The 27,246-nt window shown below is 37.0% G+C and overlaps 1 protein-coding gene and 1 pseudogene across 1 annotated transcript in view; both read right to left on the bottom strand.

The window, feature by feature from the left end:
* Positions 1-27,246, bottom strand: part of SDCCAG8 (SHH signaling and ciliogenesis regulator SDCCAG8) — a 261,854-nt gene that overhangs the window by 59,490 nt on the left and 175,118 nt on the right. Inside the window, 1 exon segment of the mRNA XM_020982077.2 lies at positions 24,606-24,737. Within this exon segment, the coding sequence (XP_020837736.1) occupies positions 24,606-24,737 (132 nt within the window).
* LOC110205472 (protein cornichon homolog 4 pseudogene) lies at positions 3,723-4,169 on the bottom strand (annotated as a pseudogene).

Genomic DNA, 27,246 nt, shown 5'->3' with positions numbered 1-27,246 from the left:
CTTAAGTCAAAGCTGTTTCAGTTTACTCAAACTCCTGTGTCCTTACGTGTTTCCCTGTATATGACCATCCACTTCTGTAAATGGTGACAATCAGTTGGGTTCCCCCCAGAACACAACTTTTTATTTTTCACCCTCTTTCTGTCTCCTTTATTTTGCTTTTTTTCTATAGCCCTAATCTCTACTCATGGTAATGTTTTAGTTTGCCTATTCCTCAGACCCCAATGAATATGTCTTGCCTTCTTCTTGACCTCAGATTCAGATTTGTTCACCCACTATTTTCTAACTCCAACTGAAATATTTCCTCTTTAGAGTTAATACTATGAATTACCTTTCTACAATTCTCTTGTCATTGCCACTTCTTCTTCTTCCTCTTCTCTCTCTCCTCACATGACTTAATAAAATTATTAGCAGGATAAAATCATTGATAGCTTTTAATGTTCTGTAATCAACACCATCAATTTCTCCTTGGTCAAATACTCAAAGCCACCTCTTACCAATTCAATTTCACTAAAATTTGTATTATGTATTTACTGCATGCAAAGTACTATGCTAGGCACTGGGGGTGAACAAGGTTCTGGTCAAAACAAGAGAAGAGAATTCCCTCATGCTTGAGAAAATGTAGTCATGCCGAAGACTTTTACTATGGTACTGTATCTTAGCATAAATGAACCATCTAGTCACCCAAAAAATGCCATCTATAAAGTCTGAAGCTGAATAGATAGCTAGCTGTTTATTCAGTGGAGAGCATTTTCAGAAGAGTATGTGGAAAAGAATGTTGTACACTCAACTGAAACAATCAGAGGGAACTTAATTTAATATTTTATTTTCCCTCTCAGTTACATGGAAAAACAATTTTTAACATGCGTTTTTTTAAATGTTTGAGTTCCAAGTTCTCTCCCTTCCTCCCTCTCCAGCCCTCTCCTTGAGAAGACAAGCAATTTGGTATAGGTTATATATGTACATGTCATGAAAGAAAACACAGACAAAAAAACCCAAGAAAAATAAAGAAAGTTTAAAAAAAAAGTATGCTTCAATCCGCATTCAGATTCCATCAATTCTTTCTCTGGAGACAGAGAGCATTTTTCATCATAAATCCTTCAAAGTTGTCTTGGGTCATTGTATTGCTGAGAATAGCTAAGTCATTCACAGTTGATCATCATACAATATTGCTGTTACTGTGTACAACTTTCTCCTGGTTCTGCTCGTTTCACTTTCCATCAGTTCTTATAAATCTTGAGGAGGAAATTTTAAAAAGTCAAGAACTGCCTGAGCAAATACACTACTCAAATCCTGATAGCAACTTTCCTGTTGTTTATAAAGAAAAGTCTAAGTAACAGCAAGGAGTTTAGTACAAAGATTTATGGACTCCAAACTCTCAGAATCAGGAAAGAAAGGGGCTTGCAGGAGAAGCCAAGAAATCTGGGAGCAAAGCATCAGGATCTGATGTTTCTATAGCTGAATTTCCCTAACGTAAATGTTCTGACTGACCACAAAAAGGTAAGACAAAAGGCTTTAGTGTCTATATATATTATCCCTGTGAATAGCGATTGGTAATGTTAGATTATCAGTCTTCATCTTCTTGAATGTGTCTTTCTAGAAGAAGATGCTCAGAAGTCATTTGGAGGTTATTTCTCTTCATGTATAAGTGCTTGGAAATCTTATTTCAGACAAGTGGAGATGGATATTGCAAATGAATTTTCTTTATGCTTATAAATCTGCAGAAATTACTTAATGACCAACCAAGGTAATGTTTCCTCATAGGATAAGTTGGTATCATCACAGTTTTAGGGTTTATTCATGTGGTAAATTGTAAAAATAACTCTCTATTACTACTTAACAGTGGGTGGTGAGCACTACACGAAATTAAAAAAAAAATACATGCCTGAGGTTATAATTATATAACCACAGAACCTGCTGTCTCTTTGAAGAAGAAATTTTGAGTGACAAATCAACTTGTTCAGGACAAAAGCTTTATAATGGTAACCACAAAACATTGGATTAGATACTGCACTTTGACATTGTCTGTCAATATTATAAATGTCATTTCGGCATGAGAACAGCCGACTAGCAGAAGGTTGAGAAACAAGTTCAATTTTTAAAAATGGATTTTATGGGTTAGCGATAGTAAGTTTTGGTTTTAATTTCAGGATTTTAGGTCCTGATAGGCAGAGCAAAGCAGATGCCTTTTTATTTTAAGGATGAGTTCTTCTGTACATTTTTCACATGGCTCCTACATGACGTTTGGAACTCTTAGGCCTGAAGGTCCAAGTAAAATGAGTGGGAATTTGAGAAATCTTTCTATCCTCTGCTGGATGCCTGACAGTGAATTCTGTGCTTTGAAGCCAAAGCCAATTATGAAAAGATGTGGAAATTCAAATTAATTACATTTTGCTTTTTTATAATTTGCACTGTTGATGTGACACCCCTTTAAAGTCAGCAGCACACTGGGAACAAAACCAGTATCCTTAGTGTCTACTTGAGAAACAGTGCTGACAACTGCTGTATAAAAGCATTTGTAAGGTGCTTTCCATGAGGAAGAGCTACAAAGTAAATGATAAAACACTTGCTAGAAACCAAGATGCATTTGACAAAAAGAGAATGTACAGTTTTGTCGCTTAATCTAAGAACAATGGGAGGTATTGCCCATGAGCACGGTGTTGTGGGAAGCAGACTAGAGAAGTGAGAATATCTAGGTAATAACCACATGATATAGGCCAAGTCACATTATTACCCTCAGTCTCAGTTCCTTATCTGCAAAATGAGGGATTAGAGATAGTTATCCTATCATCTACTCAACAAAGGACCCACTGGAACAATGTATGTGAAAAGCACTATACAAACATAACGAACAAAATGATCTTTAAAAACAATCCTGCTATGTTGCCCTTAACACAAATCTGTGCCAGGAGGCATCCAATTTGTACTTTTTAAATCAGTCAAAATCTCTGATCAGTCATAGAAAAAAAAGGTTCTTCCTATATTTAAGAAACAAACAAACAAACAATGCTCAGAAATACCTCTCTTCACTGGTATATTACAGTGATGCATCGGTTTGAGAAATAGTGGCTTAAACATAACAAATAGATGCTAAAATTTTATGGTTGTGGTTCAATTGAATTGCTGAATGAATAAAAAAAAAAGTTCAACAGCACTCATTTTTTCATTTGGCAGCGATACCAACACAGGCAGTAGGAATGACTCACTGGCTATTTTTTAGATGAAATGTTTCAGTAGGATTGCATTAAAGCACAACCTGAAACATGTTACTACAAATTGGTGGCGCCATTTTCTGTAGTACTCTTTGCTCTTTGACCCTCCCCTACCCACATACCAAAAGTTGTAGCTCTGAATTATTTCTCAAGACCTGGTTTAAATCAATGTCATGAAGCTTCTCAGATCTCTTCTCCACCATCCTTTCTACTGGTCCCTACTTCTGTTTTCCTTTTACCCTTGTTTCTTTTTTTTATATTTATTCTTTATTTCTTTGGCTTGCAATTCTTCAATGAAGAATTGTACCATTCCTTCAACACAGAGAAGATCAAATGGGTGCCTTGATTATGTGTGCTAGGGTTGAGGCTGAGAACCACAAATCTACAAGAACTCATGTTTTTTAAATACTTCATGTTGTAAAATTACAGCAAAAATATATTTTTGGTTTCTGTTTTTGTCCAAAGAGGAAAAAAATACATTGCTTAATGGATATGGTCTAAGTATGGACTAAACTCATCTCTGGCTCCTTAACTCTTCACTGTAGTGTAAAACTCCAACTTAGGCATCTCCTTCCTGGTTCAGTCATTTATCAAAGCCAGAATCATACTATAAAGTACATGAAGAAACAAAGCAAATGAAAACCAAGCTTGTCCATGGCTTCCTTCATGTGTGATTTCAACTGCCCTCGGTTGTGTTTCTCTGTAGGATGACACACTCCCATGTTCCCACTTGGCACCATAATGAACTGATATATATCCCAGGTAGCAACAGGCGAGTTGAAGAGAAAGATGAACCAGTGCAATGAAATAAGCATTAATATAGTAACAACAGTGTGGCCAATCAATTCTGGGACCACCCACTTTTTTAATTTTGAGCAACAAGACCTAGCATTGATATAGTTACATTCTAAGTCAGATAATGTGATTATAAACTAGACGGAAAGGAAGATAAGCAAGAAGATGAAAACCACTGTCTCCATCCTCCATCCTTTGGTGCTGCCAGTTCTGCCAAAACCGGACCCCTGTTTCTTTGTGTACGTTTAGAAAGAAATCTCCTAATGGTATCTCCTGATTTTGTTGTTAACGTCCTGGATTGCTGTTTTGTTTCTCTTTCTTGTCGATTTGCTGCCTGAGGTGTTAGAAAAGCAAATAACTTCTTCAGGTCTCGTTTTCTTTCTAGGAATGTTCTGAATGTCTCTTTTTTATTCAAAATCCATATTTTTAGCATTAATGTTTAAGCTCAGGTTTGCAGAGTAGGCTACCTAGGTTATAATCTTGAGCTGCTTTGCTCTTTGAACCACATTATTCTATTCCTTACTATGGTTTCTGGTGGTTTGAGGAATAGCCTTGTGTTATTCAAATTGCCTTCCTTTTATATTTGAAGGTCTTTTTCTTGGTTACTTGTAGAATTTGGTGTTTGTTAGTGGAACTGTCAAATTTAACCACTAGGTAGGTGGAGTTTGCAGCATAGGCTTTTGTTTTGGTTTGTTTTTCTAGAGGTAATCTGTGGATTCTTTTGATTAGCACTTTATTTTCTGTCTTCAGAAATACTGGAAAGTTTTCTTGTATTATTTAGTGCATTATGGTGTTCAGGTTGACTTATCTTCTGGAAGACCTATAACCCATGAATTATTTCTATACATTCTGTTTTCAAGATATATTTTTGTTTGTATGCACATCATGTTTTCTTTTAATTGTATTTCTTTTTACTTCTCTTCTTCCAGATTGTCTTTTGCTTCTGTGTATTTGTATTCCCATTTAATTATTCTTTTTTGTTTCTTTGGTGAGAGTAGTCACCATGGATTCAAATTTTTCTATTCTGCTAATTATTGCTGCTGTGGTTCCACATTCTCTCGGGAATCCCAGGGACCTATCCTCAACAGGTATTGAATCTTATTTTTTTTTGTTTGTTTCACAATATTCATTCAGAGAAGTCTGGGTTCTTTTACCTGATCTGGGAGCCATATATCTTCCCTGTTGGTTTATCTGCTTATACTTATGGGTTTTAACCTTTTTTCATTATTGTAGGGCAATTCATGGTTTATAACTTCAATCTAGGCGAGGAGGAAGGAAAGAACTGGCCCCAGCTGGATGCTAGCCTTTTTGACTCAGGCTTACATGCAGGCATCCTGTCCCAGTTCCCTCTGTTCCTCAGTTCTCTGGTGGAGCTCTATGAGGGCAAAGAGCACTGCTGATAGGGCTATCACAGAAAGAGCAATCTTCTTCCTTGTGGATTCCTAGGCACTGAGAGGAAAGCATGTGGGGTAGAGGTGGTGGGGGGAAGAGGAGTTAATCTGCTGAAAACTGGCTTGGGCAGCCCTGCTGCCAGAGCTTAGTCGGTTGTGGAGGAGGACATCCTGTGTGAGACGGTTGGGCATTAGGAATTATTAGCCTTCTCTGTTGTTGATTTATTTAATTATTACCTCATTTGGCTCCTTGGTGTCCTAGACCATGGAGACAGTAAACAAGTAATTATCAAGCATTTACTATGTGCAGGAATTGTGCTAAGTGATGAGAATATAAATATATAAGCAAAAAGAAACACATTCTTTGTCTACAAAGAGCTTATATTCTAATCAGGAAAGACAACAGAGAAAAAGAAGACGAAGGTAGTCAGCATGGAGATACAATGGAGAAGTCTGGAAGAGAGCAGAAATGAAGAGATGGATGCCTTGGACTCCCTCCTTAAATGCAAGTTTTGGGAGAAGACATCTAATCAGACAAGAGAATCCAGAGGCAGAATTTCGAAGTTTGAGTTCTAGGGCTAAAGTGATCTTCAGGGATGAAAAGTTGCTGGGTGGTTCATAGTGAAGGAGGATCAGAGAAAATGTCTAGTCCTCCATCTTGTTAGTTACATCATCAAAGAACTTATTAATCCATTTAGCACCACCATTTAGCTATTTTTCATCTAACACCACACCACCTAATTGCATAGAACTCTGTATGTCTTTTATGTGTTTATCATATTCCAATTTATATTAACCATAGGTCTTGTCACCTCTGTCATCATGGACAGAGTGCTAAGTAGCGAGTCAAGAATCCCTGGTTTAAATCCTGCCTCTGACACCTCTTAGATGAGTGACCATAGCCAAGTCATTTAACCTTTTTCAGACTTAGTTTCTTCATCTCTAAGTCGGGGTAATACTACCCATAGTACCTACCTCACAAGATTGCAGTGAGGCTTAAATGAACTGATATAATAGATAGTGCAGTGGACAGAGCACCAAGCCTGGAGACTATTCACTTTCCTGAGTTCCAATCTGGCCTCAGATACTTACTAGCTGTGTGACCCTGGGCAAGAAACTTAACCAGGTTTGCCTCAGCTTCCTTATGTATCAAATGAGCTGGAGAAGGAAATGGAAAATCACTCTAGTATCTTTGCCAAGAATAGGGTCATGAAGAATCAGACACAAGTGGACAAGAAGAACATGCAAAATGTGCTTCACAAAATTGGAAGAGTCATAATTGTCAGTTGTCATTGTTATGGCGGTTATTATAAGTGGGGACTATATTTATGCCTTTATTACTCTAAGGGTCTCACATAATGCTCTTACATAGGAGACACAATATGTGGTCACAGTAGACATAAATGTTTGTTTTGAACTGTTGAACTGAACAAAAGAAATTTTTCTACAACAGCAAAATATATGCCACTGGTCCATTCAATTCTTGGATATTTGCTGTAAGTTACAATAGCAATTTAAACAAATTTAAAACTACTTTATTTTTATTTATTTATTTCGGCTAGGCAATGGGGTTAAGTGACTTGCCCAGGGTCACACAGCTAGTAAGTGTTATATGTCTGAGGCCAGATTTGAACTCAGGTCCTCCTGAATCCAGGGCCAGTGTTCTATCCACTGCTCCACCTAGCTGCCCCTTAAAACTATTTTAAACAAAATTTAAAACTATTCACTAATTAGATGGGTTTTCAAACAACTATATAACAATACAGGTGTACCTTTGCTCAATGCCTAGGTTAATCAATTCAACTCTATACTTTCTTCTATATTTGAGTCCCATGCCCTCTTATCTTATTACCACAAATCTTAGATTACCATCTACTGCTTTAATTCCTATTTATGTATTCCTGAATGGAGCTATAGAACAATCATAAAACCTTGGTGATTGGGTCTACCACAAATTTAAATTACATAGTCTTACTGGGCTGTCAATGCAGCAAGGAAATCCTTTTATAGCTCCCTAATAGATGAGTTCTCCTATTTACCACAATGGCTATTCCAAATCTTTTCATGCTTCTGCAAAGATCCCTTGGCACAACTTCCCCTTACCTCCTTAGGTGGAATCTTGCTTCATACTTCATTGAAAAAACTGAAGCCATTCAATAAATGGCCTCTTCTTCCCTCCTCCTCATCTCACATCACTCGGAAGTTTTCTACCACTATCTCCTTCACACCAAGAGGTCACACTTCTCCTTACAAAGGCAAACTTCTCTACATACATCTCTGAACTCATCCCTTGCCATCTTCTCCACCAGATGGCTACCTCTATTTTTCCCCCCTGCCATCTTTCATTTCTCCCTATTTACTAGTGCTTTTTCACTGCCTACAAACATGCCCATGTGGCTCTATCCTTTAAAAAAAGACCTCACTGGATCCTACCAACATTCCCACCTACTGTCCTATATCTCTCCTCTTCTTCATTGCTAAACTCCTTGAAAAGTCCATCTATAATAAGTATCAATACCTTTTCTCCTTTTACTGTCTTCTAAACCTCTGCAATCTGGTTTCCTACCTCATCATTCGGCTGACACTGATCTCTTTAAAATCACCAATTATCTCAATGGCCAAATCTGAAGGCTTTTCTCAGTCCTCTTCCTACATGACCTTTCTGCTATCTTTGACACTGTTGATTACCTTCTTCCCCTGAACATTGACTCCTCTCTTCTAATCCTCTTCTGACTAGTCTGACTACTCCTTTTCAGTCTCCTTTGCTGTATCTTCATCCAGGTCAGTCCACTAACTGCTGATGTCCCTCAAAGATCTGTCACGGACTTTCTTTTCTTTTCCCAAATACATTATTTTGCTTAATGATCTCATCACCTCTCATAGGTTCAACTGTCATCTCTAGAGAGTTATTCCCAGTTGAACATATCCAACCCTCCTGAGTGCCGGTCTCAGATTTCACCTTCTGCAAGAGGCCTTTCCCTGGTCCAACTCCCAGGACCTTTAACTCCAAGTTTAGTCCTTTTTCCTTTTCACAACATATCCTGCCTGAAATGTTTAGTATAAACACAATTTTAATCATATGAACAGTCCTTTTGAATTCCTTTGAGAAATATCAAAATGAATTGTTTTGTAATGGGAAAATATCAAGATTTATCTGTTTTGTAAATCTGAATTTTAATATATTGGGTTTACTTAAGGTGAGATAAATCTGTTATATCTTTGGCTTTCTAACAAGCTGGATGTGGTGGGGGGAAAAAAACAACTTTAAATCAGAGCTTCTTACTCAATTACATCCTCTCTGGTGACTCTACACTAGTGAATTTGGCTATATTCAATGATTTGCACAACAATAATTGACTCATTTTTCCCCCATGCAATGGGGGAAACCCTAAGAGGTATATCCTAAAAAAAAGTTTTTTTCTAAGGTTTTTCCTTTTGGATAATGAAGAAAATATTAAAAATCTTGTTCTTTTTATTTAAACTTCTACTCTTTAAAAAGACATCCAAATTTCTCTTACCCTACAAATTTATAAATCTTTATTCATGATTTATTTACTTTGATGTAAATCCAAGATGTGATCTACTTAATGATATGTATCTAGATTTCGACACATAATTTTTTCACCACAATAATTAAAATTCTACTTTAGTTATACACTCAGTGGACTAGGTTTAAATTCTGGAAATAAGAGCTTTGAATATCAAACTTTGTAAAATGATTCCTTTGAGATTTCACCGAGCCTGTGTGTGCTTAAGTTGTATAATCTCCCAAGGCAGAAAATAATCAGATTTATATATTACAAACATTTGTAATGAGGAATATCTAATTTATGTACTTATGTATTACAGAATACATGACATTTTAAGAGAAATGGAAAAAACCACACATTCAATGGTGAAATGGGAAAGTTTAGTGGCACTTATCTGTCCTCATTTCCAATTTATCACATCATTTAAACTGGAAGATTTACAAGAGCATCAGGCAAAAAATCAAGATAGGTATAAATAAAAAGCACAACCAGAAGCAAATTTGTTTCTACTTGAAGTATAAGAGTTTTTTCAAATGGGTTAGTAGTTAGATTTTACTACAAAACTGAGTTTATGTAAGGCCAGTAGAAAGATCCCAATTATTGTTAAATACTCAAAGTAGAAATTTGCTGTTAAATTGCTATATGGTATCAGTCTCAGGATGGTGTTTGTAAAGATCTTATTTTATGGACAGAAATTTTACAGGAATACAACAGAGAAAACTGAGCTTTAAACACATGTACTTACCCATAAATACAGCATGAAGAAAATCAGTGAAATGTAGTTTGTTTGTTTTTTTTAAAGAGGCTGATGACTGATTTTGATGGGTCTTGAGAGGGCAGTACTATACATAAGAATTCTGCTTACAAATGGAAAAACTGACACAACATTAGGCATTTAAAAACTAATCAGAGGCAAAATTATGTAACTTTACCAAAACTATGGTAAGTTCTTCTTTCAATCAAAATATTTATTCTTCTTAAGAAATGTATCAAAAAAGATTTAAAATTTATATCTCATGATGACTAGGGCAGTGCCTAATGGGCATTTAACCAAAATTTATTGAATGAATAAATGGATAGCTCTTTCTAAAAATTTTCATTACACCCATATCTTTGATTTCAACCTTGGGTCTAGATTTAAATGATTTTTGGAGTGACTGGACATGTGATTTAAACTTATACAGGAAGCTCCAAGTAAGAAATTGCCTTTACTAATGCAGATTGGTATCTACTCTGCAACTTACAGTCTTAGCTTCCTGGGCACTGAAATGTTAATGAGCTTGCCCAGGCAGGGTCACAAAACCAGAATGGGTCAGAGGGAATGCCTGAATTCAGAACTTCCCAGCCCTAAGGCCAACTCCTTATCCTCTAGGACATGCCGCCTCTCACCTTTTAAACAATTATTTATTTAAAGACTGCAGAACACATGATGAGCATGGCTCATCATGAAAAGTACAATGGATGATTCAGGACTCCTAGATTTCTGTTCCATTAGGCCACTGAAGGCCTATGCACTGGATAGAGCCCTGGGCCTCAAATCAGGCAGACATGAGTTCAAATCCAATCCAGGACACTTACTAGCTGTGTGACCCTGTGCAAGTCACTTAACCTCTGTTTACCTCAGTTTTCTCAACTATAAAATGGGGATAGCAATAGCATCTACCTTGTGGAGTTATAGTGAGGATCAAATGAGATACCTGTAAAAAGCACTCATCGCAGTACCTGGCACACAGTAGGCAATATATAAATGCTTATTCCCTTCCTTTCCTACTTCTACCTCTGATTCACTACATGGTCTTGAGACAAGGTCACCTCGCCACTCAATTGTAGGTCTCCAGAATCATAAAAATAAAAGAAATAGAGGTGGAATGGCCTTAGAAATCATCGGATCCATCTAATTTATTTCAGAGATGAGCTCCCTCATCTAACCCCGGCATGCTGTTGCCTCCAATCCTCTTCTCACTTTGATTGTCCTGTGTATGAATTTTGGTCTGTTGGTGACCTTCCTGCAGTCTGGCACCCAAAACCAAATACAAAATTTCCAATATGGTGTTCTGTATTTAAGAAAGGCACTGACCAACTTACGTCCATACAGAAGAGAGTGGTTAGGATGAAGATCCTGGAGATAACATATGAGGATCAGAGAAGATTTATGGAAAGCTGATAGCAGAGCTGACTTCATGTATGTGAAGAGCTTTCTTGTGGGAGAGGAATTACACTTGTTCTGCTTGGCTCAAAGGGCAGAACCAGAAACAATAAATTCAGTTTTATATAAGAAAAAAATATCCTCTCAGAGCTGTCAAAATGTGAAATGATCTACCTTGAGAGGCATTTGGCTACCCAATCTGGGGCAATCTTCAAGCACAGACTGGAATACCACTTGTCAGGCAGGTATGTTTTATACCAAATCACTTCTGGGGTCCCTTTCAACTCTAAGTTTCCATGATACTGAGAACTAGAGAAGTGAAATGATTTGCCCAAGATCATGAATGGGTTAGGATGATCAGAAAATGCTACTGAAATCAGAATATCACTATGGTGTAGCAGAAAGAGTGATGCTGTTTGGCCCTAAAATCCCATTGCTGGGTTTGTAACACAAGGAGATAAAGGACAGAGTTAAAGTCCTATATGCAACAAAATATTCCAAAAGCACTTTAAAGAGAATGCTTATCAATTGGAGAATGGTTGAACAAATTCTAGAATATGAATATGTAGGCATATTGTTGCACCATAAGCAATGTTGACTTAATAATTCAAAGAAATGTGAGAACAGTAGTATAAAATGGTGTTGGGCAAAGTAAACAGAACGAGAAAAACATATACAATCAACATCTACAATAATATAAGTAAAAACAATACACAAAAGCAACTAAACTCAGAATAAATGCAATGACCAATGCTGTATCCCAAGGTCATATGACTATGAATGCTCAAGGTCAGACGTAGAGGCTGGTTGGCCTAGTGCTTAGAAGAGGGCCTGGCACAGAGATGCTAGCTGACTAATTGATTGTTTTTATTTATTAAAAGGTTCCTGGGTGGATGAAAAGGGTAGAAATGGAAATGATCATGCTATAAAATACATAGACATTTCAAGAATCTAAAGAAAAAAAGTATTACTGTTATAAGAGCAAGACCTGAGCTCAAGTATTTGTTCTGATTTTTATTAGTTATATGACTCCAGGCAACCCACTCACACTGTGTGAGCCTTAGTTTCACTATCTTCATTCAAGATGGGGACAATAATGATTTGTATTGTCTATCGCATAGGGCTATTGTGAAAAAAATACTTAGCCTTAGGATGCTATATAAATATTAGTTTTCATTATTATCATAGCTATTATTATTATCATTAATAACCTCTTTCTGCCAGTCTTCTCAGAAGTTAGAGGAAGAAAGGAGATAATCTGCTATTCTAGACTTAATTTTGACCAACATTAAATAATAGATTAATGAAATCAGGGAATTTTAGAAGATTATATCTTTAAATGTTTCAGTTATTAGGTTCTCTAATGATATATAAAAAAAAGAATACTTGGCACAAACATATAGCCTGGACTTTAGGATTCCCTCTCCACTGCCACTACAAGCTCCACCATGCCAACACTCCTGCTTGCCCCAGGACCGCCACCCTGTAGGTCTTCCAGTGTGGCCCTCTGACTGAACAAAGGCCTTTGTCAAAGGAGATATGGCTGTCCAAGCTGGTATCTATCCAAGCATATTTGATGAATTTAAAACGTAGCAGCTTTTCTTTTCTGAGCTATCTTGGGAGGAGGGATAAAACACACTTGGTATATACACTGGAAAACAATTTGATGGTCCGGAAGAATTAAGGGCATATAAGGCCAAAAAGATAAGAAAACAAAGGAGGTACAGAATCATTCAAAGACAAGCCTAATATCTGTGATTTCTCATCAATCTTTATTCCAAATTGAACTGTCGCCACCTTTTATTTTACAGCATTTTCAGTTCAAGCCTTCCCACTGCCCATTAAATCTGTGTTCTTAATTGTAATGTAATCATGCATTCTTAATTATGCCTTTCTTTTAAGAATTAGAAGGGAACTCAGAGGTCATTAAGTCCAATCTGCTCATTTTACAGTTGAGACTCAGAAAGGTTAAGAGACTTTCTTACGGTCTCACAGTCAGCGAGCACCAGAAGAAGGATCTGCACAGAGACTCTCCAGATTCCAAGCCTAGCACTGCACTCTAATCATTACAAAATTCTGCTTCACATGATGGTATTCATGTTATAGGAACAGCACCTCTCCCAACCCCAAAACATTTCTTGATTTATTTTTCTTGTGGCATGTACTGCCCCTCTTGCCAGAAAAGGAGATCAGAGACAAATGGGGTGGTAATGAGCCATGGAAGACTCCCTAGCAGAGTACCCCAAAACTTCAGATGGTTGCAGGTGCATCTCTGGGATAAAAGTCTGGGATAAAAAAAAACTAGAATGGGCCTGGGAACCCAACAGCTACTCCATGTCTACCCTTGGCCTGTGCTAGTTCTTGATCCACAATGTCTCAAGCATATTGATCAGTTCTTAGGCCTGGACAGGAGTTCAATATCACTAAAAAGGTATCGATTAGTCTTGGTATCCTCCCTCAGAGGGAATTTGTATTTCTGCGTGGGACAAGGGAAGCATAATCAAAGAACCCACTCAACCATTCATCCATTACCCATCCACCTTTCCATCCACCCAAGCATTCACTCATTCATCACTTCATCTACCCATCGGAAGGTTCTAGGCAGAAAGCATGTCAGTACCCTCTCTTACATTTAGGTAGCTATAAACCCAATCACTTAATTTTAAAGAAATCCTGACAGGTCTTGAGAGAGTTGGTATAAGATTGAAAAGAGTGACTCAGGATACGCAGTAGCTTGGTGGTACTAAATGATTCATAGACATGTAATGACTAATAATTCTACTGTGACATGAAAGACGCTATCCATTTTTGTGACGAAGACACTGGGCATACAAAGAGCAAAACGATTTGCCTAATAAAACAGAGAAAGCTTGAGTTGAGTTGGGAAGTGGGAAGAGGTAGTGAAAAAGGGTGACATAAAGCCATGGAATGATATTCTCCATGTCAGGAAAGAATGTTACATTGGATTAGATCCATGAATAATTTTCTGTTTTGTTCCCCAAAGTGTCCTCAAGGGATTGTTCATGGCCTTTCATGACATCATCCTCATAGGTTAGGAGACATCCACAAATCTCTTTAATAACCAGTTATAATCCATTAATTTATCTAAATCCTCTTTTGAGCCTGTTTGGCTTTTCCACCTACATGAGATCTCATAGTAACAGGTCCCTCTGTGACTTTGTACAGGGAAACAGACAACTGGTTCCCCACTGGTAGTCAGGGACATTGTGCTCCAGACCAGGCTGTGCAGCATGTCACATGGCAGCCTGTGTTGAAGTGACTTATACAGAGTAGGAAAATAAATAAAGGAATTCAACTAAGGTTCCTTTGTGGGCTTAATCTGTGGATTACGTTGGATTGAATTCTCCAGGGTGAACAATGGCCTCCCCTCAGCTCCCTAGGAAGGACATTCTGACATTGATTGGAAAATGGTGTTACAGATGTAATTGCCACATGGTGGCTGGACTAGGATTTGCCCCTTTGTTGTATCTTATAAGAACTATACTGGAAGGCCCTCTGTAGATTTAAGTGGGAATATTGGCCCTTGGGAATTCGGACTTTTGCCATTACTTTGGGCTGACTTGTCTGATTTTTTAAATTTCCTCTGAAAGTAATGTAATTTTTCTCTGTCTCAGTCCCAGCTGAGTTCCCATTTTGACCAGATCTCCTTGCTAGGACACTTCTCCATCTCTCTGCCTTCCTTTCCCTGTTTGGTTGATTCTAAGAAGTCTTGTTATCTGGAAAGAATTTCACAAAGTGTAAGCCGTGATATAAATGTGAGCTGTCAATCAGCATAAGACAAACAGTGGCCTGTGAATCAGGAGGCCCACAAATGGCTCTATCCACCATTACATCGCTGTATAACAGGAAGCAAATCACTTAACATCACTTGGCCACATTCTCCTTTTTTAAAGTGGAGGGAGTTGGACCACTGGATATTCAAGGGCTCTTTATAGTTTCCAAATATACCTGGAAAGACAAGGTTACTTAGTATTCTTTTCAAACATTTGTTTCACTTTGAGAAGCGACAAAAGAATAAAATGTTCAAGATAAAAATTTTCATTATAAGTGTTATTAAGTAATCATATGTTCTTAAGAAAAATAAATCTATATGGCTATTTAAAAATTGAAAAAAAAGAGCTAAAGTCAACCTATTTCCCATTTTCTGTAGTTAACACCTAAAATTTGGCTGAAATATCCATGTTCATGACAAAGATGGCATTTTGAACTAACCCATTTTAAGGTCTTACTGATTTACTTTTTATAAATGGACCACAAGCTATAGAAAGCAATGGCTCTGAGAATAATAACATATAATGCCAAAAAAGTCTAAATGATTTCTAGGTGAAAGCTTAATTTGTTTTGAACAATTCTTTTTTTCAAAGGGAGCATATGCAAGGAGAAAATAAACCTAAAGAAACAGAAATAGCTTTGTGCTTAGAAGCAAATGGGCAGCAGAAAAAAAAAACTATAATCAAAATAATGAGTCTTTCTGGGAAAGGTAGTTTCTTGAGCAAATGTGTTTCCAAATCATCAGAAAATTACTAGTGATATCTTGCTTTAAATGATGCATGACTTGTATAATTCTTTTCATTTTAATCATGAATTAGACAGAAAGATTTCTAAAGTGCCCATTATGCTACAAAAATATGCAAACTAGATTCATGTACAAAAGCAAGAGGCTCAAATAAGAATATACATTAGCTTTCCAAACAGCCATTTGCCATTTAATTTAGTATGACAGTGGGAAAATATAACATAAGTGTAATATTCAGTTTATATCCTGTCTTGGATTATATATCATCTTCAAGTTTGTTTTATGATTCAGCTATTCCAAGAGGCTGAAAATATGTCATTAAAATTAATGTGTTATCCTACACAAACTACAAATATTTAAAAATGAGGATATAAATAAAAAATAATAAAAATAGCAAGCCAACTAATACTGAAGAGGGAGGGAGGAATGGAGGAGGGAGAGAGAGAAGGAAAGGAGAAGACAGGAGGGAGGGAAAGAGGGAGAGACAGGGAGAGAGAGGGGGAGAGAAAGAAAAAGAGAGAGGGGGAGAGAGAGAGAGAGAGAGAGAGAGAGAGAGAGAGAGAGAGAGAGAGAGAGAGAGAGAGAGAGAAAGTGTTCAAACATCCGGTTTCTATTCTAGACCACGTATGGAAACAGACAGACACAATAAACAGAAGCCAAATACGAGCTCATGCTTTGACAGGATTTGTTTGCTTTGTATCCATTATTTTATTCCATGTTGCCTAATAATATTTCCTCTAGCATGCTATATTTTCCAAATAACACCACAAAATCAAAACTATACATAAATGATAGCATGAAAATGCTGAATTCTGGGTCTGGTGACTTCTGCTATGGGGCTTTTCTGCAATGTAAGACATTGTTGAGATGAAGATTTCCCATCACAATATTCCATTTTCAAAGCTACACAATTGGGGGGAACCATCCCCCTCTATCATCCCCCACACCCTCAACCTCTTTCCCCAACCATGACCTCATGTGAGAATACTTTTTTTTTCCTTGAAAGCAGTATAAAATCCCAGTCTGAATACTACATTTTTAGTCTGTTTCAAAATAGCAATAATGAACTAGGACTGCCTCAATTTTCCAGCAGCAGAGGTGCCAAACACATCCCACAGTCCTACATAGATGCTTTTTTTTGAGCTTGCTTTTGTTATAAAAATCAGGATATATAAGATAGAATGGTCCCATGCCTGCCTTACTCTATTTCACCCTCTTTCTGTGTAAATGGGAAACTGAGTGAAAGTCGCATTCTTATCAAACATATAGTTATGGTGACATGGCTGCTTCTACAACAAATTAAAACACAATGGAGCCACTCCATGCCAAAGATAATAAGGGAACTATTTTCAAAACAGGAAAGATTTGTTTAACACAGACTATAAAGACACCTCTTTGCATTAGAATGAGCGTCCTTTTTTATCACATACTGATTATTTTCTATAGAATTTAAATTGTACATAAAATTATAATTGTGTCTAGCTTAATGCAAATTGATTGTCCCAATTATTGAGAAAGGATCTGAATTTTAATGGTCTATTTTGCTGGACACATGCCAGGCAAATCAGCAAAAACTAAATATCTCTAACTGTGGAGGTACAGGGGAAGCAGTTATACAGAGAAGGAAGGGTAGTTTGTTTGCCTGCTTGTTTTAAATGAGCAAGCTTTCCTCAGGGATGAGAAAGTCAGCCTAACTTCCTCTGATAAAAGATTCTTTGACACATCTACTTTGGGGTAATTTAATTTAACTTTGAAAGACAGCTCAATTCTGACATTGGGAGAACAGGCTTTTGTAGCAGTGCCTTCTCATTTGCCAAGCCAAACATTCGTTCTATCTACAGACCAGGTTAGCCATGAAAAATCTGACCTCTCCCCTGAAGGTAAAATCCATACAAAATGCGGCACATGTTGTATTATACAGACGTGGAAGAGGCAGGGTTGTTACTGAGTTTCACTGGAGGGTGTGAGGGGTAGACCACCCCAGGTGCTGGCTGCAGAGACAGCCAAGCCTCTTGGCTCAGAGTTCAAGCTCAACATACCTCATTTTTATAAATCCAATGTCTACAAAGGAAAATAAATCTCCTTCTTATTTATAGTAACAGGAAAGAGCAGACCTCTGTCGTCTTGTTACCCAGATGGCTCTAACGGTTTTATAGTTAAATTACAACCACTGATGCCCTAGGGATGGATACATCTGCCCCAAATCCTCTGGGATCCTCTCAACCTTAGTTACCAGAACCTTAGATGACATAAGTTTAAAAATCACCTCTGCTTAGTGATGTACTAAATTCTTTAGTGTATATATATTTACAACAAAGCTCCAGCATAATTGGTCATTTTTAGGGGATTATGGAAGCTCTCATCAAAGTGACATATTTTAGTAACTGAAAAGACATGTATTTAATAATACTTCAACATTAAAAATGACCACTCTTTCCTAGAAAAGCATAGTAGAGATTATCAGTTCAGGTTCAGGGCAGTGAATTGAAATTTCTTTTACTTGTTTTTCCTTAATTAAGTTCCCAAGATCCTAAAGGGCTAAGCCAAATATTGAACAGTTTTATAAAAATGTAAAAAAGGGAGCTAGCACTGAGGATCATGAAAGCAATGAGAAAGTATGAGGCTTAGACCTGGAAATATAACCAATGAACATACTCGGTTTAGGAGTTCTGCTTTCTGCATTTCCTATTTACTTGACACCACTTTTTGCTGAACCTCATACCCTTATTATCAAGCTGGTAATTAAGGAAGTTTTCTAATATGCTTGTCCAGACTAATCTAACCTTAGCTCATAGAATTTTTTTTTTTTGGTAATTTTCTTTTCACTTCTATTCTTTACGAAGAGCAGAAAAGTCTACTCACAGCTTTCTGATAATCAAAGTCAAATTTAGCTCTACACTCAATTTTTTCTAAATAGGTTATAAGGATCATTCCCCCAACTTTAGTTACCAGAAACAACAGAGAAAGCTATAAAAATTATCACAGCTTAATAATATGAGAAATCACTTAATAATATCATTATTATATACCCAAATCTATATCATGGTTATTACAGTGTGTTTATGGGAACAGAAACTACTACAAAATGACATATTTTAGGTACTAAAAGGCTCATGTTTTTAATGAGGTTTTAATGTTGAAAATCTCTGTTTCTTCCCTTGGAAAGTTGGGAACATGAAGAGATCAGATGATGTGAAAATAGAGAAGGGAAAGGCACAAAGAAGGTGCAGATAAATCTGCAGAACAGCATAATAATACAACATAAATTGTACATGTGGCATCTAAATACTAACTAATCCAATGCTCTGCCCCCACAATTTGCAAAGGACAGGCTGGTTGAGTTCCATTTAAGCAGCAAGTGTCAGTAATATATCATCTAGATGGATACCTACTTTATTTTAATGTCACATTTGGCTAGCAAATAAGCATTACAATTTACATTTGCTAGAAAAGAGCAACTGAAATGCCACTTTAATGCTTTCTTTCATAAGAGATGCCTTTAAAAATACCCTTTTCTAATCAAACTTGTACATTTTCCTTTTGCAATAAGAAAAGCAAACAACTCTCCATTCTCATCTGCACAAATACTATTCCCCTCTTGGAAAATAGCTTTTAAAAAGGAAGCTAATCTCAAAGAACTTTCTCAGGCCCATAAAGAGATGTTCACCTAAAACTGAGGTTAATCCATGCAAATCTCTGTCAGCATCATTTTGCACCATATGGTTAAGAAAAACAAGAAGGTCTAACTTTTTTTTTTACCTCCTTTCCGTAAACGTGCATTCTACTAAACAAACAAAAACTGAATAAATCATTTGGGCTGTTTTTTTTCTTCCCCAAATAGCTAGATATCAATCAGTCTGTTCAAAATTCCTTTCTTACAATCTACAAAAAAAAAAAGAACTCTGTATAGTCCATAGTGTGCCCCTACTACCTCCTAATGCAAGAGATGTGCTATAAGCTTGATTTGGGAATTTAAACCTTATGTGGACCATCAAAGTAGTGAAATAAACCCCACAATTAAATCTTTTCCAGAAAAAGCAACAAACTCAGAAAGATTAAATGGATTGTCCATAGTAACAAAGCCAGAAAGTTCAGAGCTGAGTTTCGAACCAAGGTCTCCTGATCACACATATAACATTCTTTCCATTACATTATGTAATGCCATAGGGACGCTATGTAAAATCATCTGATTATTATCTATGATATATGTGCAGTAATCTAAAAACATTTATTCAGCATTGGCTATGTAAAATCTAGTGTTAATCATTAAGGTTAGCTAGGAGGAAGTAGAACATAGTCCTTGCCCTCAAAAATCTTACAATTTAAAAAGAAAATGATCCATCAAACATAAAATATTTACATAAATATATATGTATATACATATATATGTGCATACACATATACATACATGTGTATACATACATACATACATACATACATACATACATACACACACACATATGTACTCAGTGGATACTGAAGTTAATGCAGCTGAAATTCTGTGAATGGACCAATGAAATGACTCTGATTCAGGATTGTCAAGGAAGGGTTTGTGCTGGAGGTGAATTTTAAGTGGAGTTTTGGAGGAACAGGAGGGGGTAACAGTTCAAGATTGCAGAGTACTGATCTCACAGAAGTGCTTTTGGCTAAGATGGCTGCCTGAAGGAAAGGCAGATTACTAACCAGCTCCCATATAACTATTCCAGCAAAACCCTAAAGTTTGTACCAGACTAAATAATGATCAGGAAATCCAATGAGAACCTATTGTAAGTGACTTCTGCCCCGGAGTCACACAGAAGCCTGAGAGCCTTAGGAAAAGTGGCTGTCATAAAACCAAGACTGCCTTCCACTGTAACCAGAGGATGATCAGAGATTCCCACAGCCTATGAGGTCAGGTGTCTGGAGACAAAAAGAATGAAGGGCTCCCTTAAGAAAGCCTCAGAGTGGTCAAAAATCCCAGGGTGATAACCCTGGATGTGTCGGAGAGCTGCAGCACCCAACCAGCACAGAGGGGCAGCCCTCAGACTGGGACACAGTAAGCCAAGGGTATCTGAGGTCCCTAATACTTTGTTCTGAGACACCAGAGAGACCTCTGAAGATCCTAAGTGCTGAGCCTCAAGATTCAGGAACATCTAACCCTGGGAAATGGAGGACAGCTCAAGAACCCAGGGTACTCAAGGTGAAACCAAGCAGAGCTTGTCACCCCACTCAAAAGTGAAGCTTAGCCCTGGCACAAAATCTCAACTGAGGACCTAAAGTTGGAGAGATGAGCAAATCAAAGAAAACAACACCCAGTATCAAAAGTTATTGCAATTCTAGAGATCCCACAAAAGAAGGGGAGAGTAACTCCATTACAACTATAAGTAGATACTCAAAGGGAAAAAAAAAATATTTTGTATAAGTCTACACAAATACTCAAAAGAAATGAAGCAAGAGATAAAAAAAAAGAAATAAAAGCTCTTGAGGCAATATTTAGAAAGAGAATAAACAGCTTAAAAGAGAAAGTGGTAAACCTTACTCAATAAAATGGTTCCTTGCACACCAAAACACAAGAACAGGGTAAAAATGAAAAGAATTGGAAATCAAGGTGTCTTAGATTACCTCTTGGACAACCAGTGAATGATTGAACAAATTTGGTCTTATGAATGTAATGGAATACTATTGTGCCATAAGAAATGATGGAGTCAATTTTAGAGAATCTTGGGTGGTATGAATTAATGCAGAATGAAATGAGCACAACCAGGAAAATAATTTATACAAGGACTACTGTAGTGTAAAGAGAAAAATTTGGAAAGTCTTAAGAATTCTGATCAATGCAATGACCAATCATGCCTCTAGAGGATCTATAATGCATGTTTTTCACCTCCTGACCAAGAAGCAATAGACACAGGTGCAGACATACATTTTTGGATATGGCCACTACACATGTAGATTTGTTTTGTCTGACTATGCTTATATTTTAGAATTGTTCCTCTCCTCCCCCTTATTATTTAGTTGAGGAAGAGGAACAAGGGCAGGATTAGCAGTAGTGATTGCCCAAAATATGAGGACTATTGGAAGATCTTTTAAAATGCCAAAGAGAACAGAAAGAAATTCAGAAGGTTTCCAAAGTATGGAGATGTCATATACTTTTAAAAAAGCAAATGGTATGAAATGGAGATTCACAGTTTAATAGAAAATCCTCTTTTTCAGCTGTAAGGAAATGTTCTTTTTTTGCTATTTAAGTTCAGAATAAAAAAATTAAAAAAATATATCATCTCACGAGGGAAAAAAGATTGGAGAGTACTTCATGCAGATTGGGAATGACACATACAAGTTGTAGATAACTTAAATAACTCTTAGTGTATGGCAATCAGGTATTATAAGTATTCAAGGTGGGATATGACAGGGGATGAATATTGTTTAATTTGGAGGTTAGGAAGGGCAGAAAGCAAGGGGTTTACGGAAATAAGAAACAGTATAGGAAATTCGTAAAGTTCACAACCAAAGACTAGTAATCAGTGGCTCTGTGTCACTGGGAAATAGCTGAGAAAAACTGTGACAGATGTAGGTAACATGCTGAGAAGAATCTCACAAGGACAGATCTGAGATAGATATTATTTACTGCTTTTATCTCATGATACGGATTAAAGAATTGAGAATATGCTCATTATGAATGCAGGCACACTAAGCTGGGTGAAGATGTTAACAGCTCAGAAGACAGAAATAGAATGAAAAGTGACTGCAATAAATTTGAAAAATTATTCACCAAAAAACCCAAGATACTGTTCGATACTTTAAGTGAAATATTACAAGTTAAAAATTCAATAAACTTTGGGGCCAGAAATAAGCTACACAAATGTAGATGGGAAAGGATAAGCATAACATAAATCCCACTCTCTCAGTGCAATTGATCTCAAGTAGATAGCAGGAAGGAAGAAATCAGTGGAAAGCAAACTTGTTTGAGAACCCTTCAGGGCACAGTTCTGGGATTACCTTCTAGAAATCTAGAAGATGCCTTTCCTGATTCCCTCATCTCCAGCTTTTTGAGGGCTCTTGCTCTCTTGAAATTACCTTGCATAATAACACATATACTTTGCATTTACTCCTCATTGTGTCTGTTGTATCCCCACAGCTAAGTGTAAGCACCTGGAAGGCTAGGACTGGTCTCTTTTTGTCTCTGTATGCCTGATACCCAGCACAGTGCCTTGGACGTAGGAAGCGCTTAAAAATACAGTGCTGCATTTGTTGTTCAATCTGAGGACACAGGTTCAACACCTAGCTCTTCTGCCCACCTATAGGATCTTGGGCAAGATGCTTCTCTCTGGGCATCAGCTACCTCAATGCAAAATTAGGGAGTCCTACTGGATGGCCTCTGATTGTTCCTTCCAGCTTTAAATCCTAGGGTTTGTTGTCACAAAAGTCCATTTCTTGAACACCAGTATTTCTCTAGTGATGCTGCCTGATTTTTGTGCAGTAACCCAAAAGGTAGTAGAAAGGCGCACAGACGACATAAACTGCAGGTTACTTGTGCCTGAAACTGACCTAAAAGACATATCTGAGGATGTACTCACAGGTGGGCTGGTTCTATAGCAAGAATGGCAGATAGGAAATAGACCTAGTGGTGCATTGTTATATTTCGGGTACTAAAAGAAACAGGAAGAAAGCCTTTAGCATACTTGGAATTCTTCTATCAAGAATTTATGGGAAAATATGGGCAAGAATCACATAGGATGAGGAGGTGGTGGACGTAGTGGGATCTACATCACTGGGTAGAATATCCCATACAATGAAATCCCGAATTCATCAAAGTACAATAATAAAAAGCACTGTGCTAAGCACTGGAGATGCAAAGATGAAATCCAACACAATCTTTGTTCTTAAAGAATTTATAAGCTACTTTGGGGTGAAACATACAAAAAGTGTTATAACATAACTTGGAAAAGTATCATATATGTAGCAGGGTCAAACAATCCACCAATAAGCATCGATAGGCATCAATATGCCAGGTGCTATGATGAGCATTGGAAATAGAGCAGAAGAAGAGATTCAGGGAGGAAGGAATCATTTTTACTTGGGAATACTAGGAAGCTTTTATGAAAGAGGTGATACAGAGGTCAAGTCACTATTAAGTAATTTTAAGCTTTGAGAACACTGACTGAAAAAAAGTAATTTGATATAAATATAAAATAACTTATTTATTTAATTTATTTCTTTTTGGAGGCAAGCAGGGTTAAGTGACTTGCTCAGGGTCACATAGCTAGTAAGTGTCTGAGGCCAGATTTGAACTCAGGTCCTCCTGACTCCAGGGCTGGTGCTTTATCCACTGTGCCACCTAATTGCCCTTAAACAACTACTTTAAAAGAGGTAATACAGATAACAATAACAAAAATTTATATAGTTCTTTTAAAAGTATACATCATCTCACTGGAGCATCATAACAAATGGGGTAGAGAAGTACTTTACACAGTTTCCACCTATTTTACTGATAAAGAAGCTAAGTTGACTTGTTTTTGACCACAAAGCTACTATACTAAATATATAGGTGGGACTTCAACCAAGGTCTTCCTGACTCCCAGTCCAGCATCTATACACCATACCCTCAAATAAGGAGGTTGCTTGTATAAAACAAAATAAAACACCTGCTGAATAAGAAAAGCAACCTGTGGTCCATATCAAAATGGGCTTATCCCATTAACCATTTATTGGTTAAGAACAGAATTCATCCAATGAATAACACAGATAAATAGTAAAATTAACCTACAAAAAAAGCACTGCATATTGAGTATTATTCTAAGTCTTCAGAGAATAACGAAAATAAATTCCTATCATTATACAAGAAAAGAACAGCCTAAGCATGGGCAGGTAGATAATCAAATTACAGGCAATGATGATGCGGTGTCTTCCTCTAAATATAATAATGAGTATGGTTCTAACTATTACTCAAGTGCCATCTTGTTTTCTCCAAACATAATAAGTGTAATATATGCACGGGGACTGATGAATAGAACTTACTACCTTAGTTTCATTCTCTCGTGCATTTTTCCATGCTGGATACACTGATCTTCCAATTCATTATTTCGTTTCTGCAGCTTTCCCAGTTTTTCTATCATGTGTTTGTTTTCCTGATCAAGATGGGAAACTTCACACCTAGAGAAGTAAAATCAGAAAAAGTGGTTCTAGCGAGCTTTCTTATTTTATCATGCCTTCTACCAGATGCTCTGGATGTTAACCTATACTCCATACTCAAAGAAGCAAAAAAGGTTTAAATAAGCATTGAAAAGCACCACCTGAGAAGACAAATAATAAATCATAAATATTAGTAGAAATTGTAATGCCTAGTGAAGTTCTTTGCTGACTATAGACCTAAGAAAAATGCTGGATGGATGGATGGATGGATGAATGGCTGAGATACTCCAAAAGTTGCCTGTCTTGGCAAAAATGTCAGATGTGATTATGACTACATCTCTTCCTTTTATATTTTAAGTAAGTGTCACCAGACTAATTTTTAAAGCATTAAGTTTTGAAACTCATTCAAGAAATGACATTGGCAGTTCTCAAGATGATGAACATTTTTTAAAAGTTTTCTGTTAAAGAGATTCCTGCCTTGAGACAATATTTTTGGAGAAAAAGAAAATTCACTTAGATTAAACTATTCTTCTGGGTCAGGAGAAGAATTTAGATTTGTCCTGGACAACCTTACCTGGCGAATGACTTCCTCCAGTCAATCTTCATACCTTCCACCAGCAACCCCTTGTTTGAGCTGTCCCCGATGCCTGGAACAGTCTCTCTTTCTATCTATCATATGACAATAATAACATTCTTTCCGACAGAACCTGAGATAGTATTTAGGGAACTCCCAGTGAAGTAATGTCTTCTGATATCATATATTGGCAATCCTATGCATCTTGGAGCACTGGGGCAGCACAGCCCAGGAGACAGGCAGCTGATCTTGGAGTTGGGAAGACTTGGATTGGAGATCTGCCTCTGGCACAGCCTGTTTGACCCTGGGCTCTCTATAGCTCCAAGTGATAGAGCTGGTGCTGAGCCACAGCGCAGGAGGGAGGAATTCCTCAGCAGGGAATTCCCCATGCCAATGAAACCAAAAGTCCAGAACAAATAATAATGATGATGATAAATGTATAATAAAAATAAGCATATAAAATAACAACATATATATATAACTGTATTAATATAATTATTGTTACAGCTGACTTTATGTAGTATTGTAAAGTTTACATTATATCACTTAAGGACCATCATTGCCCGTTGTATTGAATTATGTCTTGCCACTAGACTCCCAATGATCCTCGAGGAGAGAGTAGGGCAGATGACTTTGCACAGCCCTGCCTTGTTTAAATCCAATTCACTTTCAAGTCAAGACATCACCCTCCTGATGTCATTGGTCCTCTTTGAGAACAAAGTACAATGACAAAAATTTCATTTAACCCTTAGAACAACCTTGTGAGGTACCTATTTTATAGATAGATAGATTTTATAGATATATATCTACATAGATATAGATATATACCTACATAGATATAGATATATCACTTCATCTCTTCCAATCATACTTCAAAACTCAATCAAAACCCCAACCTTACCCATTCTTTAAAATGCCAACATACTTAGTAACTGACCCCCTGGGTCTTCCGTTCCCTTTGACAAGAGTTTCTTTACTTTTATCATCTGATTTTTTAATCAGATCTCTTCATTAGACTACAAAGGCTGGAACAATACCTGCATTCTGAACGATAGCAGATAATAGCTGGCATTTATATAAGGGCTTTAAGGTTGGCAAAGCACTTGACATGTATTATTTTACTTCATCTTCACAACACTGCATTGGTTCTATTATTATCGCCATTTTACAGACAAGAAAACTGATATAGACAAAGGTTAAGTGACTACGGTCACTTAGTCTGAAGTAGAATTTAAACTCAGGTCTTTCTGACCCCAAGTCTAATAGTCTACCCACTGAGCCATCTTGCTGTCTTAAGAGTGATCTATTCTATTTGTCTCAACACTTTTATTTTAGCTCCATGCTCTATGCTCTGAAGAAAAATTGCTTTTTGATAATGATCCAATAAATTCAGAAAATATTGAGTTGGAACTCTGGTTATTATAATGAAATCAACCACCTTTCTCTGAGCCTTTATTTTTCCATCCATAAAATGTCAACTAACTGCATGAACCTCTCCAGAAAGACAAGAGGATTTAGAGACATAAGGGGCCTTGGGGAATCATCTAATCCAATTTCCTCATTTGTAAAATGACAGGAAGAAGAGAATAAGCTCTTGGGCTTTACTATCTCATTTGAGACTCACAACAATCATGTCGGAGTATTGTTATTATTCTCATTTTACAGTTGAGGAAATGGAGGTGGAAAGAAATTAAGTGACTTGCCCAGGTTCACACAGCTAGTAAATGTCTGATGCATGATTTGAACTCAGGTCTTCCTGATTCAAGCCCAATGCTCTATCCACCGAGCCACCTAGCTAGTTATAGAAAGAGAATACATGTTCCCCAAGGTTGGTTGGTGAAGAAGACCCTTGACATGGAGAGAAGGGACCAGGACCTTTCCTTTGCCAAATTACAATGAGTAATTCAGACAGCGTATACAGGTCTGATGGGAAGGACTGTTGCTTACTTAGTTGTC

The sequence above is a fragment of the Phascolarctos cinereus genome, unplaced genomic scaffold, assembly GCF_003287225.1.
Source record: "Phascolarctos cinereus isolate Bilbo 61053 unplaced genomic scaffold, phaCin_HiC Scaffold_5;HRSCAF=322, whole genome shotgun sequence".
Lineage (NCBI taxonomy): Eukaryota > Metazoa > Chordata > Mammalia > Diprotodontia > Phascolarctidae > Phascolarctos > Phascolarctos cinereus.
Note: the sequence above shows the minus strand (reverse complement) of the source record. Positions and strands in the feature narration are given on the sequence as shown.